The 16,430-nt window shown below is 41.9% G+C and overlaps 1 protein-coding gene across 1 annotated transcript; it reads left to right on the plus strand.

The window, feature by feature from the left end:
- Nucleotides 1–2,926: 2,926 nt before the first annotated feature.
- PCYB_125270 (hypothetical protein) lies at nt 2,927–16,180 on the plus strand (the record flags this gene model as incomplete). Its single annotated transcript, XM_004223860.1, has 6 exons — nt 2,927–3,301; nt 3,377–8,992; nt 9,021–10,349; nt 10,419–11,240; nt 11,333–11,649; nt 11,725–16,180. 2 exons carry the CDS (start codon nt 2,927–2,929, stop codon nt 8,990–8,992), a joined length of 5,991 nt encoding a protein of 1,996 aa, XP_004223908.1. The 3' UTR covers nt 9,021–10,349; nt 10,419–11,240; nt 11,333–11,649; nt 11,725–16,180.
- Between the last annotated feature and the right edge of the window lie 250 nt (nt 16,181–16,430).

Here is a 16,430-nt window from a genome sequence, read left to right on the forward strand (position 1 = left end):
TATATATAATATGTTAGTTTTTTTTTTTTTTTTTTTTTCCATAACGGATGAGTATATATAATTGGTTTTTTAAATTGTATGCGTTGCGATTATATACCGTATACATTATACATATTGTACATATATAGATAATTATATCCATGAGATATTTGCATGTTTGATATTTTCGTATGTAGATTTTTTCCAATTGGCAAACTTGCGCACTTTTTTGCGTTTGCCTGATGGATAAATATATGTAGAAGCATTCGGGGAATTGTGCTTGTATTATATTATATACGTACATTGTATGTATATTTACTTTTGGTTCACGTTGGCATGCACGTTTGAGCGGCCCCTAGTGCATATACATTGTTATACCTGGAGTATACTTCGTATAAGTGCCCGTGTATATTTATATATTATATATGCATATATATATGCGTAGTGCCGCGAGCAGATCAGGGCAGATCGACTCGGAGATCGTGGCAGATCGTAGTAGATCGTAGCAGATCATACGCATTTACATGATCACTCATTTGTGCATTTGCGTGATCACGCGTTTGTACATTTGTATATTTGCGCGTTTGTACATTTGTATATTTGCGTGTTTGCCCATGTACCATTTGCGCGTGCTCGTGAACGACGTATTTTTTTTTTTTTTTTTTAAAATGCATGTCCCCACTACGAACAAAGCGTTCGTACCATAAAGCGTGAATTAAAAAAAAAAAAAAAAGCACAGCTACGAACACGCTGCTCCTGCTAATTATTCATTGAAATGTTCATGTAGTGTTCATATGCATATGTATAAATTAATAAATAGCATTATTGAGAGCACGGTCCTTACAAAAAAGAGCAAAAGAGAAAAATACGCAAAAGCCTCGAAGCGTCAAAGGTGACATTAAGTGATATCGAATGACGCGAAACGATTTGAGGGCCATGTAAAATTGATGTGAAACGGCACGAAATGGTTTGCATGTCAAGCATACGCGTGTGTATGTATCATATCTCTATATATATGCATGTATGTTATATGCATATATTTGTGCTGTATATATTATATATATACATATACATGTTACATGTATTTTTGCGCATGCGCGTTCACCGATAAAAATGATCGCGTGAGAACACCCCTGATCTTTGAATGTGCTTGCACTGCGTCGTACCTGTGGTGTACATTCCAAACGGTACGTGCGGCGCGTGTGTACATATGCATGTGCGTTCATGTATGTCAATGCGTCATACACTTTTTCCTCCTTGTGCACATTTAAATCACTTATTAAAACAAGTGAAACGCGCCTGTTATACCAAATATAGCAGGCGAATTAAGTATCCTTTTACAGCTAACATGTTACTGAAATGGTAAAAAATGAGAATAGTTCCATATAACTTTACATTTATGAAATTCCCTCCCGTGCAACATTGACACATATACATTATTGTAATCACAGCTATTGTCACTGCCTGTGCGTGGCTACTATTACACTAATTGGCACAATTAGCTTAATTAGCGCAATTACCATCGTTGACATCGTTGACATCGCTGTCATTGTTAACATCGTTTACATTGTTAACATCGTTGTCATTGTTGACATTGTTGACATCGTTCCATCGCTACCACCATTGCCACCATTGCTATTAGCTTTTTAATGGCATTTGTTTACTATTACATGATTACCCCCCACACAATCTGTCAAAAATGAGCCCCCCAAATTAAACTTCATTTGATGTACGTATTTATTTACATTCATAGTGGCAAAGCATTTTACTTGATCAAGCGAAAAAAAATTACTCAGTGAACAGTTTCCTTTTTACCAATAACTGTTTTTCATTTTTGCTTTCTCATGTTTGCATGCTCCTATGTAAATGGAGGATATGTGAAGCCTCTCCCCTGGCTTTGGCGACGAAGCGAGGGCGCACGTGTGCTTATGTATATCTCAGTATGCAACTCTGCAAACGTGTAAAAAACAATGAACCTATCGCTATTGTGTGAACATGTCGCCATTGTGTGAACATGTTACTATTGTGTGAACATGTCACTATTGTGTGAACATATCGCTATTGTGTGCACCTATCCCTATTGTGTGAACTTATCGCTATTGTGTGAACATATCGCTAGCATGTCAACATATCGATAAGCACAGAACACATGTGTATATTCATTTTTACATGCGCGCGTATGTATACTTGTACATACTCCCGCAGAGCATTCTCATAATGCAATCATTTCAAAAATAATGGCCATGAAAAAATTGAATTCAACTCATATTTTTTAACATTCGGGAAAAATAAAAAAAAAAAAAAAAAATTTTTGAGAAAATAAGAAGGTTCTGTTGTACATATTGATATCACCAGTCATTCGTGCCCCTTTTGCTAGCCTTTTTTTTTTTTTTTTCTTGCCCTGTAAAAGATACATATTTATTTTTTTTCCCTTGCCCTCTTGGATCTGTAGTACCATACATATATATGCATACTTCTGCACATACGTGTGCACGTATATATATGCATATATATATGTACACATGAGTGCATATGTATGCATATGTACGGAGGTACGAGCACGTTCGTGTACGGATGTATAAAGGCACGAGTGTGTAGAGGCGCGAATGCACAAGGGCACGAGTGTACAAGGGCACAATTGGAAAGGTACAATTTCGAAAGGCACAATTTCGAAAGGGACAATTTCACAAAGGCAGGATTGTACAAAGGTACAACTGCACAGAAGCACGGGTGTGTGAAAGAACGAACTTACAAACGTGCGAACTGCGATAAGGGGGACAGCGAATTGGCGAACTTTGCATAGGCTAACTGCGCATAGGCGAATAGACGAACTCTCGAATTCAGCTCATCGCCTAAACGCAACCACGCGAAAACACACGAATGCATATATGGATGCACGTACAGCACGTCCACTCAACCTATTCGTAAATGCCCCACCTGTAAAATAATGAACGAACTAAACTCCGCGCACCTGTCAAGTATTACTTTCATTAATAGTAATGGGGTGATAATCACTACTGAAATTAAAGAGGCAAATAAAAAGATGCAAGGAAATCTCATAAATGACAATGAAGGTAACTATGCTTTCTGCGATAAAGATTTAGATCATATTAAAAACCTTGTTCTTACCTTAAAACCATTTCACAAAGAATACGAAGATAATATTTTATTTCGCATAAAAAAAAAAGAAGATAAATATAGGTGTGAATGGGTTTTATTACTTAAAACGGTTAGGGAAGATTTAATAAAGCAAAAAAATGGTACCTTCATTGACATAAATCTTAAAAATGATTTTGGACAGGTGCGTGAACAGCCCGGCCATGTACGTGAACAGCCCGGTCATGTACGTGAACAGCCAGGCCATCTGTGTGAACAGCCAGGCCATCTGTGTGAACAGCCCGGCCATGTATGTGAACCCAAATGGGTTCATGGGAAGGAGGAGGAAGTGGAAGAAAAAACTTTCGACTGTACTGATATAAAAGACATTATGGTGAAATACGTTTACTGCATCACTTACTTCGATAATTATATTATTAAATTAAGAAACGAAATTGGCATCATGTACAATTCGGATAATGACAATTTTTTAAGTCAACTCATTAAAATAAATAACGATTTTATGAAAAAGAACAACAAAAAATGCGACGAGTTTGTACTTGCGAATGGTCATATGGAGGAGAGTGATGATAAACTCATTCACCATCGTGATGCATACAAAAGTGACGCGAAAGTAGGCTTGCCCAATGGCGCCTTTGGAGGCATTGGTGGTGGAAACACTCTTTCCAACGAAAACTTAAATGGCAATATTTGCAGCAGCGGTGATACGCTTCGAAGTTGTAACCACTGCGATGGCACATCGAACGCGGATGTGACCCAAACGAGTTGCGATAACGCGGGCCTCGAATTAAGGCAAAAAATATGTGTGAAAAACAGCGCGGTGAAGTACAACTTGCGCAAAGCGGTGAATAACAGTTCCAACGCAAACTCGAATGTCAGTACGTGCATAAGCTCACGCGCGAATGTGTTCCCCAGCATGAATTCGAGCATAAACTCGAGCGTAACTGCCAGCATAAGTGCTGACAGAAACGCGGACTCGAATGTTGATATGAATTCTGAGTTGAACGGAGTCTCGAACGCCGACTTGAACGCCGACTTGAACGGAGTCTCGAACGCCGACTTGAACAACGACTTGAACAACGACTCGAACGTAGACTCGAATACCTACGCTAGCGCTCATGCCAGCGTTGAGGCAAACGTGGATGTGAATCCCATTTATAACTACAACGAGTATGCCTCGTGCGCATCGCCCAAAATGGAAGATAGGCCCAAGGCACGAGACGACGAAACGGCTATAAAAAATTGTGATGAGGAGGAGGAGCAGGAGGAAGAGGAAGGGGAGAAGCACTTGAGCTTTTTTAAAAAACTATTTTACAGCAAATTCGGATTTGAAAAAAGTAGTAAACCGAAAGAGAAAAATAAAAATGCCAATTCACATAATTTGTCAGTGAAGAAGGAAAATGATAATTATTCTTTGAAAAAGGTAAAAGATGAAATTCGCGAGCTGGAGGAACCCAGCTCGGCTGTACACGGTGAGGGGAGCCGCCCGACGGGCATAAATCGCCACGATAGGGGTGATCACCTCGAAAGGGGAGATAACCACCAAAGGGGAGATAACCTCCACAGGGGTGATAACCACCAACGGGGTGATAACCACCAACGGGGTGATAACCACCAACGGAGTGATAACCACCAACGGAGTGATAACCGCCAACGGAGTGATAACCACCAACGGAGTGATAACCATAAACGGGGTGATAACCCTGAAAAAGAACAAATCGACAATAATAAAAGTAAAAGTAGAAATAGCAATAGCAACGAGAGCGGCGGCGGCAAGGACGAAAACGGTGCACCCGTTATGAAGCGGAAAGCGAGCGATGACAGTGCCGCTACCAATGTACAGAGCGGCGCAGAAGAAAGCGAAAACATTTTAAAAAAAAACAACAAAGGAAATAATATACTTGTGAACGTGGATAATTTGAGGAGAGAATTCGCTAACCTTTTGAAGGAAAATGAGATGAACGAAAAAACGAAAGAGGAGAAAGCAATTCAAAATAGGAACTCAAAAGAAAGGCATCATCACGTACGACATAGTAATAACAATTCCGTTTTCCATGAAAATGTCCACGTGTTAAATGAAATTTCGACGGATGCATTGCTAAACATTTTTAACAAGCAGAATTGCAGTGCTTTGAAGTACGATTTTTTTTCTCAGGAGAATGCTCATGCAGGCATCCCATCATCGAGCAGTTTTCAAAGGTTCGTAGAAGACTCTGCAGAGATGCATAAAAAATGGGCACATAGGGGCGGCAGTATAAATGACAGCAGCAGAAATGACAGGAGTAGAAACGCGAACAGCGTCGATAGTGGCGGTTGCCGCAACGTGAATGGAAGCGGGCACGGCAGCGCCGCGCATCATGAGAAAAACAGAACCCAGGAGGGGGCCGAGCCAAATGCCAACTTCGAGGATGAAGCCAACATAGAATTAATCAAATTAATTCTGCAGCAGCAAATGAAAAATAACTGCAATAGAGGAGGGGAAAACTCCATCGAACGCAACAGCAATATGTTAAGCAATCACGTGCCATTAAACGTGCACAAAAAGGATTACTTTGACCAAAGATATAAGGAGGAATGGTCAAAGGAAAATTTTTATATGAGCGATAATCTTGGGAGTGATAGAACGAGGAATGATAAAAGCTTCCATTTTCATCACTACCAAAATCACCGCGATAAATCCTTGGAACAGGGGAATGGCAGATTACCCAACATAGCAGTAAGCGAGGAGGATAAAATCAAGGCGAGCTGCATGAACGTAAGCGATCATATTAGTAACAAGATCAGTAAAAGAGTCACTAGCAAGGTAATTAACTGCAAAGCTAGTGGTAACAGCAGTAGTAACGCTACTGTGAGTCGTAACGGAGACGGAGATATTAACAAATCGAAGTACGATTTCCGAAGTAGGAAAAGGAGGGACTCCAATAATGATCGTGCCGATTATGCCCATTACGACATGGTGAAGCAAAAAAGAGAGCCCACAGAAAGTAAGGATGAAAACAGGTTAGCAGATAATTCCCCTTATGAAAGCATCGCAACAGATGTAATAAAATTTATGCTGCAGTTTAACGATAACACGAATAATACAACTACGAGCAATGACAGGCATGAGGGAAATTACGGTAGTGATGCTTGCGGAAGTAACGACCACAACGACATGTTAAACAACGCTATAGCAGATTTTTTTAAAAATCTACCCCAATGTGAAATGAGCCACTTACTAGCAAATAAAGGGGATATTCTGTCCAATACTGTTAGTACTCCCAAAAGTAGCAAAGAGAGTAGAGCACAGATAAAGAGTGGTAATGAACCCGCCTGCAGCAACATGGTGAAGAAGGAAATTCAATCCCATTGTAGTAGCAGTGCATGCAATAACACTAGTAGCAACAATCACATAATTAACAGTTTCAGTAAAACCAACAGCTTAAGTAATGACGACGATAGTTCCCATTTCTTCAGTAATGTGAACATGGCACATTTAAGCTTAAACAAATTGGCTGAACAGGCCTTTGATCAACATTTTCAAAGCAGCTGTTCAAGAAATGACACTGAACTTAGGAACCCACATTGTAATAACATCGAAAATATATTCAATTTGATAAAAGGGACAATGAAAAGTAACTATGATGACGTGGGAAGTGTTCACTGTGGCTTACTATACAACGGAAGCAGCAGTAGTAACAAAATAAAGGTAAAACAGGATATTACAAGGAGGGATATTTCACCCCCTTCGACAGCTACAATTGTTGGAGGTACAAACCACGTAGATAATCTTGATTACCATCGTAAGAATGAAACGCTGCCAACGGATAAGGCAAAAAGTGGCTTGGTGGAGGATGGTAAAAGGAAAAGCGGTCACCCAAGTGGCCGTGGAGATAATGAAAACAACGGCAGGGATGTCAGCGAGAATATTGTCAGCAATAGTATGATCAACAGTGCAAGCAGTAACAAAAAGAGCAGTAATGGCAGTAGTGGCAGTAGTAATAATAATACCCTTAAGGGGGTTCACCCCAAGGAGGGCGAAGAAATAAGCAACAAAAATTGCAGCAGTGCGTGTTATAGCAATAACGACACGAATGACAACAGTAGTAATAGTCAGGCAGATAATTTTAATCATGCGAGCGATGCACATAACAACATCAGGCAAACCTTTAATCTGTCGGACGAAAATATGGACCTACTGTACAATTATTATCAGCAGGCATGTAAGAACTGCATGGCGCACACAAAGAAGGGGTTACATAATGAAAAGGGTGACGCGACAGTGGGGTGCCTTCAGCCGGAGGGGCATGTGAATTGCGCTAATTGCTCCCACCATGCGGGGCATGCGAAGTCGAGTAATAAGGGCCTTGGCCACATTCAGAGCAACAATCTGTTAAGCGGTAAGGGCAGCGCCAAGTGCGACAGTAGCAGCCACAATATGAAGGCACCAAAAAGTAAGAAGGATGACCCGAAGGAAAATGCCAACTACAGCAACAGCGGCAGCAGCAAGAGCGCGATTAACAACGTTAGCGGTAATAACGTTAGCGGTAATAACGTCAGCGGTAATAACGTCAGCGGTAATAACGTTAGCGGCAATAACAACGTTAGCGGTAGTAACAACTTTAGTCTGAGCTTTAGTGATCATTATAATGATGCAAAAGGCGTCACGGATCAAGTGAATAGCTTCTTTCACAATTGCCTTTGTAACCTAAAGAACATGAACGATATGGGCCTGTACGACAACCTGGCCAGTGTCGAAAAGGAGAATGCTGGCGGTAAGGACAATAGCGGTAGCTGCAATAATCGCAGTAACAGTCGTGTCAACAATAGTAGCAGCCGTGTCAACAACAGTAGCAACCGTGTCAACAACAGCACGTATGACCAAATCTTATGTCACATAAAGAACAACCTCAAGATTAGCAACAACGCGAAAAGTGGGGACGAACTACTTAACGAAAGCTTGAAACCAAATGAAGAGCAGCACGAACGATATCACAAAGGGAACGTCGAAGGGAACGGCCAAATTAAACTTAGCGCTCTGCAGAATGCCCAATCCAGTAATTTGTTAAAGGCGATAAGGGGGAATGATGTGTTTGACAGGAAGAGAGTGGCGGCAACTTGTGGGTCAGGCGGGGGGAAGGATCTAAACAGCATGAACAGCTTGAACAGCGTGAACAGCTTGAACAGCGTGAACAGCTTGAACAGCGCGAACAGCGCGAATTGCGCGAACTGCACCAAAGACACCGACAAAGTGGAAGCCTTCCAAAATTTGGACAGCGACTTTAGTGCACTGATGAACAAATATGAAAATAACGAAATGCCAGGTAACTATCAGAAGCGCATTATGAAAATTGTAGAAGATTTTAGCAACAAGAAGAACTCGTGTTTTCATTCCTTTCAAGCGGGAGGCAGTGGTGAAAACTCCAGCGGGGAATACACCGATGAGAATATTTTGAAGGCCATTTTGATTAACATGATAAAGGAACTGTCTTCTGCGAAAGGTGACAGCTCCTTTGCCCGGGGGGCATCCACGTCAAAGAGTGCTAGCGGGCGAAGCGGCTGCAGCAGCAACAGGTATAGTGGGCACCCCCGGAATAATAAGGGCCACATCAGACATGACGGTCACGGGAGTCGCGACGAACACAACCGGCACAGCAACCACGGGAGTCGCGACGAACACAACCGGCACAGCAACCACGGGAGTCGCGACGAACACAACCGACACAAAGATCATAACAGGCACAACCGCCATAACAGATATAGCAGACGCAACAGCCATAGCAGCTGCAGCAGCCAAGCTAGCAATGACAACAATGGAAGCAATAACGAGTGCAGCAGTGTCTTCACCTCCAGTTGTGACGGCAGAAAAAAAAATTCATCCAGCCAAAAATACAAATCAAAACAATACAAGTTCTAATGGGACATATAGTAATTTCCCTAACAGTATGAACAGCAACATCAACTTCCAAAGCAACGTAGACGCCTTCAACAACATATACAATAACCTTGTCATCAAAAATAATATAAGTAACTCGAATAATTATTACGGTAACTATTGTCAGAATAATATTATTAATATTAATAATTGTGGGGGGAACAATTATTTTTATAATAACAGGAGAGCTAGCCAAAGCGAGAGCAACGCTTTGAAGGACGGTCACGTAATATCAGATGCGATAAACATACAGAGTAGTGTAAAGTGCAAGTCAAACAACAATATTGACTTTAACGCCCCCAGTAATATAATTAGGAGACTGCAGAAGGAGAATATTAATGCGTTTCACATGTCTGAGTTTAAGCACCCACACAGCGACGCTCTCTCCGTGTACGAAAACAACAGCTGCGATGATAGCAAGCCGCGTGGCGGGTGCGCAATTGGTGGCAGCACAGTGGATGCGAGTGCAAACGATCTGAGTGCAAACGACCCGAGTGCAAACGATTTGAGTGCGAACGATCCGAATGCAAACGACCCGAGTGCCAACGATCCGAGCGCCAACGATTCGAGTGCCAACGATGCCAGTGCAAACGACGTCAGTGCAAACGACGTCAGTGCAAACGACGCCACAGCCAACGACGTCACAGCCAACGACGACAGCTTCAGCCATGTCAATGCGAATGAGGTAAATGAGGATCGACGGAGAAGCAACCCGTTCCGCGGAGACATGCCACATAACGACGAGCTGAACATGAATGAAGCCAACGCGGATGACGCCAACGTGGATGACGCCAACGCGGATGACGCCAACGTGGATGACGCCAACGCGGATGACACCAACATGGACGAAACGAATATCGACGACCCAAACCTGTTCGATGCAAACCTCTACGAGGAAAATATGTTCGATGCAAACATTGGATCCACGAACATCGGTGACGTCAACCTTGACGTGGTCAATATGTATAGCGGCAATGCGTACAGTGGGAAATTGTGCAGAAGTGACCTCTACACTGGCGAACCCTACGGCGATAACCTTTGCAGTGCAGACATGTGCAGCGGTAACATCTGCAGTGGTGACATTTACGCGAGCACCAACTTGAACCACACTGATAACAGTGATGACACCAACAACGATGAGGCCAACAACGACGACACCAACTACGACGACAATAATAACAATACGATAAACGACGTGCAGGAGGAGGAAGAAACGCTGCTTGTACAAGGGGACACTGTCTTGATGCAGAAGGAGAGAGAAGAGGAGGAGGAGTCTCAGAAAATCGAAGCACAGTCCAACCTTAACGCAGAGCATACAAAATTTGATCAATTAAAAATCGTCGAAATGGACAGTTGGAAAAGTAGTCTGAAAGGAGGGAACATTTATGGCGATGATGATTTTTCTCAGGTGAAAGAAATGGCCGTTTGCAAAAATGAAAGAGTCAAGGATGAGAAGGGCAACGCGGTTGCGGATACGATACATCCCAGTTTTGATTACAGCATTGGCAATGTTGATTATGCTGGTGGTAACGCCCATTATGCTGGTGGTAACGCCCATTATGCTGGTGGTATCGCCCATTATGCTGGTGGTATCGCCCATTATGCTGTTGGTAACACCCACTATGTTGTTGGTAACGCCCATTATGCTGGTGGTAACGACGACCGGGGGAACAACAAATTGGATGAGAGTGGCACCAAAGTTGAGTACCAGCTTGACGACAACTTCCACGCTCCGAGGTCAGGGGAGGATGAGGCGAACCCTAGTAACGGCCTACCAAAGATGACGAAAAAGTTGGAATGTTTCGACGAGTTTCAAATGATGAATAAAGAAAAATATGCCTTCATTTTTAACGCAAATGTGGAAGATTATTACGGTGCCTTTTCTAATGCACCAAATTATGTGCATTGTCGTAGCGTGCTAAATGACGGTAGTGGTGGGAATCATAACGTACCTAACGAATTAAACACAGAACTGAAGGAGGAAAAATATATCAGTTTAAGGGACACATTCTGGGAAAAGAAAAGAAACCACATGTTTAATGATCCAATTGGAAGGAACCTTCACCAGGCGGATGAGATGAATGGATCACTACCCGTGGATATAAAAAATTTATCGCAGAGTGATCTCAAAGAATTGCTGTTCCAGAAGATGTGGTACAGGAGCGCCATGAAGAGGGAGGAGCAGGAAGAAAAAGAAAAAAAAAAGAAGAGGAAGAGGAGGTGGATGTAGAGGAGGAGGGGGTGCATGTAGAAGAGGAGGGGGTGGACGTAGAGGACGAGCCGCAGGGAGAAGAAGAAGAGAACCCCCCGCAGCATCAACAGATGCAGCATGAGGAAGGCAAATCGGAGAGTAGCAACACACACGCAAGGAAGGAAAAGGATAAGGATCCCTTGGGCCAAGATTTTTACTACGATGATATGAACACAAACACAAGTGCAAATGGAATTACAAATTCAGAAGTGAGCGGAAGAAGCAACGTGTACAATAGTTTCTCATCGTACATCTCCCTGAATATAAATTTTTTCTGCCTGTTTGACGATATGTATGATAATTTTTTTAAAGAAGATTTTGAAGATCGAGAAAAAATGCTGAAAATTCTCAACCTGAATAAGAACCTCTGCTACAACCAACTGCTCATGTTTTATAAAAAAAAAATATTCTTCGAGTGCAAAAATGAGAAGGATTCTAATCTTTCTTTGGATTGTTTACCTAGGTATGACGGTTCCACCCGTAGCTTAGAACAGGCCAGAGGGAGCATCAGTAGTAGTGGCAGCAATGGTGGAAGTAACCCCCTTTATGGAAGAAGTAGTGCAGTGATGACCTACTCAAGTGATCAGAAGAATAATTCCATTCTAGTGGACAGAAGGAGTTCTTTCGATGCCCCCCACAGTAATGATAACCATGTCCCAACCGCGCTCTACAACGGGGTTGCCCATAAAGGGGATGTAGATACCCACATTAAGAACAGCAGGGATCACAAAGAAGTGATTCAGAACTATGCTGGCCAGTATGGTCTGAGCAAGGAAGAATATGCAGAATCTCCCCCCCTTCGAATTAAGGAAGAAATGTTCTGCTTCAAGAAGGTAATAAATCAACTGAGAGAGTTCCAAACCGTTATTAATAACAAGCTTCATAAGAATGGTAAAAGCGACATGGGTGAAGTAAAGGTTGAAGATGATAGCCTCGGTTTAGGTGCAACAATTCCATTTAGAAAAAAGGAAGAACTAGACATCGATGAGGAAAAACGAAGAAGGGGAAGCATCATCCCGTTTGACGCTGCCACCACCAACCAAAGTGATTACAAAGGTGTGGTAAAAAACGAGCTGATGTTTACACATGAAATTGTGCAGAAAAGTGAAAGGAGAGATGAAGAATGCTACACTAAAGTAGGTATTCCGAGTGAGAGGAACTTGGTTCCCAAAAAAATAAACGACCCAACGGAAGAACAGAACATAAAAAATGATATCGCTTTTAAGGCTGACGAAGAATGCAAGACTGCTTTGAAAAATAAAATAATCAAACCGAAAGAGGAGAAGGTAAACAGTGATACTAAGGAGGAGCTTGAGGAAAGCAAAAGGAATGTGGATACGTATGACGGATATGTCAGTGATAATTCGTTTGTCAGCGACCATGCGCATGAGCTGGTAAAGTGTGTGCTACAGCCCGAAGTGGAGAACAACTACAGTGCTGACATAAGTAGTTACCACCAATGCAGTGGCGACTACAGTGGTGACAAAATCCAGATGAGCACCCCCACACCTAAGGGAAACGCACCCATCGAATTCGAAATAAACGTCGACTGCTCCATGGAAGAAAACGACGTCATGTTTAAATTTATATATCACAAGATTAACTGCATACGGAACAATATGTGGACGCAGAGCATGGACGAGTTGCAGAATAAAGAAATAAAAGAGACGCTCCGAAAATGTCGCAAAAGGGATGGCAGACGGAGGGGCAAAACATGCGGCTCAGACGACACGTATAGCGATTACAAAATGATGAAGAACGAAAAGGAGCAAGTCGGAGGGGAGATGATGATACCAATGTCCGCACAAACGCAAACCCCTCAGACAGATATGAACAACAACAACACCAACGATATATACTACTTCAACATTTACACAAATCTGTGGGAAAACATAGACTTGAATGTGAGTCTCAAATTATTAGAATCTCTACAGGGAAAAAAGAAAAGGATTAATAAATATTATAAAAATAATTCCTACGAAAATACGAAATTTATAACCTTCACAGAATGGAACCTGTACAATTTAATGATTTCAAAAATTTACAAAAGCTTCGATGTGAAGAAATTTGAAGAATACCAACTGAAGGTTTACAATATGGAGAAATTCCAATATGAGCTTAAAAAAAGAAGCACTTACAATTTTGGTATCAAAATTATTGGAGATTCGAATGGAAGAAGAGGTGGTGTTGGCGTCTCCCGTAGAACTAAAGGTGCTAAAGGAAAAGGACATAAGATCGATGAAGAACATAATAATAACAACAGTCGAACTTCGAAAAATTCTGATGATTATTCAGACCTTAATTATGATGATGATGATTATTTTTACGACGTGGAAGAGGGAGACGATGAGTATGAGTTTGAGGGACAGGAGGATGATGTGGAGGAAGAGGTCGAGGAGGAAGAAGAGCTAATGAATGATGAGGAGGGACAGAAAAAGCAAGACTACAAAGAATTGGAAGGGGAAGAGGATGATTCGAAAGACTTTGTATTTATCAATGGGAGTGCGGTAAGCTCAAGAGACGGTAAGGATTCCAAAACGGGTGGAAATTTAACCCAACAGGATGGAGAAAAAAACTTCTCAATGATAGCCAAAAATTTGCGAAGCAGCAATGGAAATAGTCACAACAGTGGGAGTAGAACCTTCTGTAAAAACAAAAGCAAAGGTGGAAATAGATTATGCGTTAGCAATAAGGATTATCAAATGTATAATAATAGTACCGACCAGAAGGGTACAAAAGAACTGAGGGAAGATAAAATTACGATAGTTACTAGGGAAGAAGTGATGTCGAATAAGAAAATGAAAAATGCTTTCTTCTCCACGAGTGAGGAAAAACAACACCTGGAGGAGGAGGAAGAAGAAAATTGCAACAAGAGAAACATAGGCATGTCTTTGAGAAGGAAGAAGAGAAACAGCGTGTTAAGTGGCAACTCAACAGAAAATAGTTTGATTAAGGCCAATAAGAGGAAAAACAAAAAATTGAAAGTTAGCGTAAAGGTAGATAAGTACGCTGAAAAGGTGATCGACCCGGGAGCCACTCATGTTAGAAATGGTCGAGTCAGTAGCGGAGGCGCCAGTAAAGGGAATAACAACGGACATACGCGAAACAGGAAAGTACAAGTATTCAAAAAGAGGGTAAGTCGCAGAAGGAACTTCAACCCCCTGGTGGATAAGAAACCTAATGTATACCACCTGATACAGATGCCAGATTATGCAAGTCACAAAGAATTGATAAAAAGAAAAAACGACTGCCTACCGACGTATATACTTCAATACGAACAATTGAAGAAAAACGAATGCATATACTTTAACATACAAAACCATTACAACAATTTTATTAACAACGTGTACCATTTTGCTGTTAGCTATGAGCAATCTTTAAAGCACAACGAATACTTGAATAACACATTGAATAATGTGAAGGCCAGGTTGCACATTAAGAGGTTGTGTCTTAAAAAGAACGTCACTCTGAAGGATAATTTATTCGATGTGTGCAATACCTATTTTAATGACATGTACACGTATGACCCGGTGAGCAACACGTATGTTTTGTATAAGACCAAAAAAATGAGAATGAACAAACGAGAGAAGACAATAAATAATCAGGACTACTATAGCATGTATGTGAATGACTACATTGAGAACGAGTTGCTGAACAAGAGGAAGAAGAGCAAAAAGAAGTGCGCGCCGAATGTGCTGTGTGATGGGGATGCCGCGGTGGTGAAGAAGTTGCCGCTTTTGCGCCACCAGGGAGAAGGTTACCCGGAGGGAGGCGGTTACCCAGATGGGAGTGCTTACCTGGGGGGGAGTGGTTACCCGGGGGGAAGCCCCTATGTTGGGACAAACGATTATGCTGAGCGGGACGATCCCGAACAGGCGGGAGCGTACGAAGAGGCCATTGCTTATGACGTGGCCAACCAATACGAGCTGGTTAACCCGTATGGAAGTTCATTCCTGAACGGGAGTGAAATGGACAGTCAAAGGGAAATCGCGCGAAATGATCACATGGAAGGAGGACGAACTAGCCACGAGGATAGCATGTACGTGGAGCGCAGTACGTACCATATGCAGAGTGTACGGGCCAATGATAAAAACAGTGGCGATGGAAGAAACGGCAACGAGGGAAACGTGGAATCCATGGGAGAAGACCCTATTAATCGGGAAAACTTCATAAGCTGCGTAAATCGCGTGTCACGAGTGGACAGCGGAAGCAGGGACCACATCCACGGAGCGGCAGAGCTGGCCCGAAGCGACTTCGAACTGTGCAGCCGGCTGAAGTACCTGAACTACTTTGTTGACAACGTAGAAGACGATCATGACTACAACAACGGCACATGCAAACATGTCATGTCCTTCAGCGAAAGAACGATCGAAGAGGAGTTAGGGGACATGGACCACGAACCGGGGCAGGAGAATCAACACGAGCACGGCTACCGGGGGGATTACCAGCGGGATTACCAGCGGGACTGCCAACGGGATTACCAGCGGGACTACCAACTGGACTACCAACGCGAGCAGGACGAGCACTTGGGGGGAACAAACCCCTTTAAGCCAAAACAAAACAGGGCCTTTCCACCCGAAGAATTAAGCACATACACCAGTCATTTTGACGACGAAAATGATAAAACCCATTTTAATAAAACGAACGCACATTTCTTTAACTATTACGAGCATAATAACCATAACATTAGTAACAGTAAGAATAATGATAAGAGTAATAATGACAATAATAATGATAATAATAACGACAATAATAACGACAATAATAATGGCAATGACAGTGACAGTGACCGTGGGGGGAGTTTTTTCCAGGAACCAGAAAATGGAAAAAATAAAAATTACAGCGCGAACAGCAAAGAGTTTTATTTTAATGGCAGCGTAAACCACGATGACATAATCCAGTATATTGATATACAGTAGGTAGGCGCATCTGTGGTTTGGGGAAGTACATTAGGACACATGCATGATAGCCTTGCAAGTAACATGTGCGGATATGCATATACGTGCCACAACGTTACGCGTGTGTTGTCCATATGTACATGTGTGTAAATTAACTTTTTTTTTTACTTTTTTTTACGTCATTTTTTAATATCCCTCTTTTTAATTATCCATTACTATTTTTTCTTTTTTTTTTATTGTAATGATGATAATTATTGTAATGATGGTAATT

This window comes from Plasmodium cynomolgi, chromosome 12 (assembly GCF_000321355.1).
Source record: "Plasmodium cynomolgi strain B DNA, chromosome 12, whole genome shotgun sequence".
Lineage (NCBI taxonomy): Eukaryota > Apicomplexa > Aconoidasida > Haemosporida > Plasmodiidae > Plasmodium > Plasmodium cynomolgi.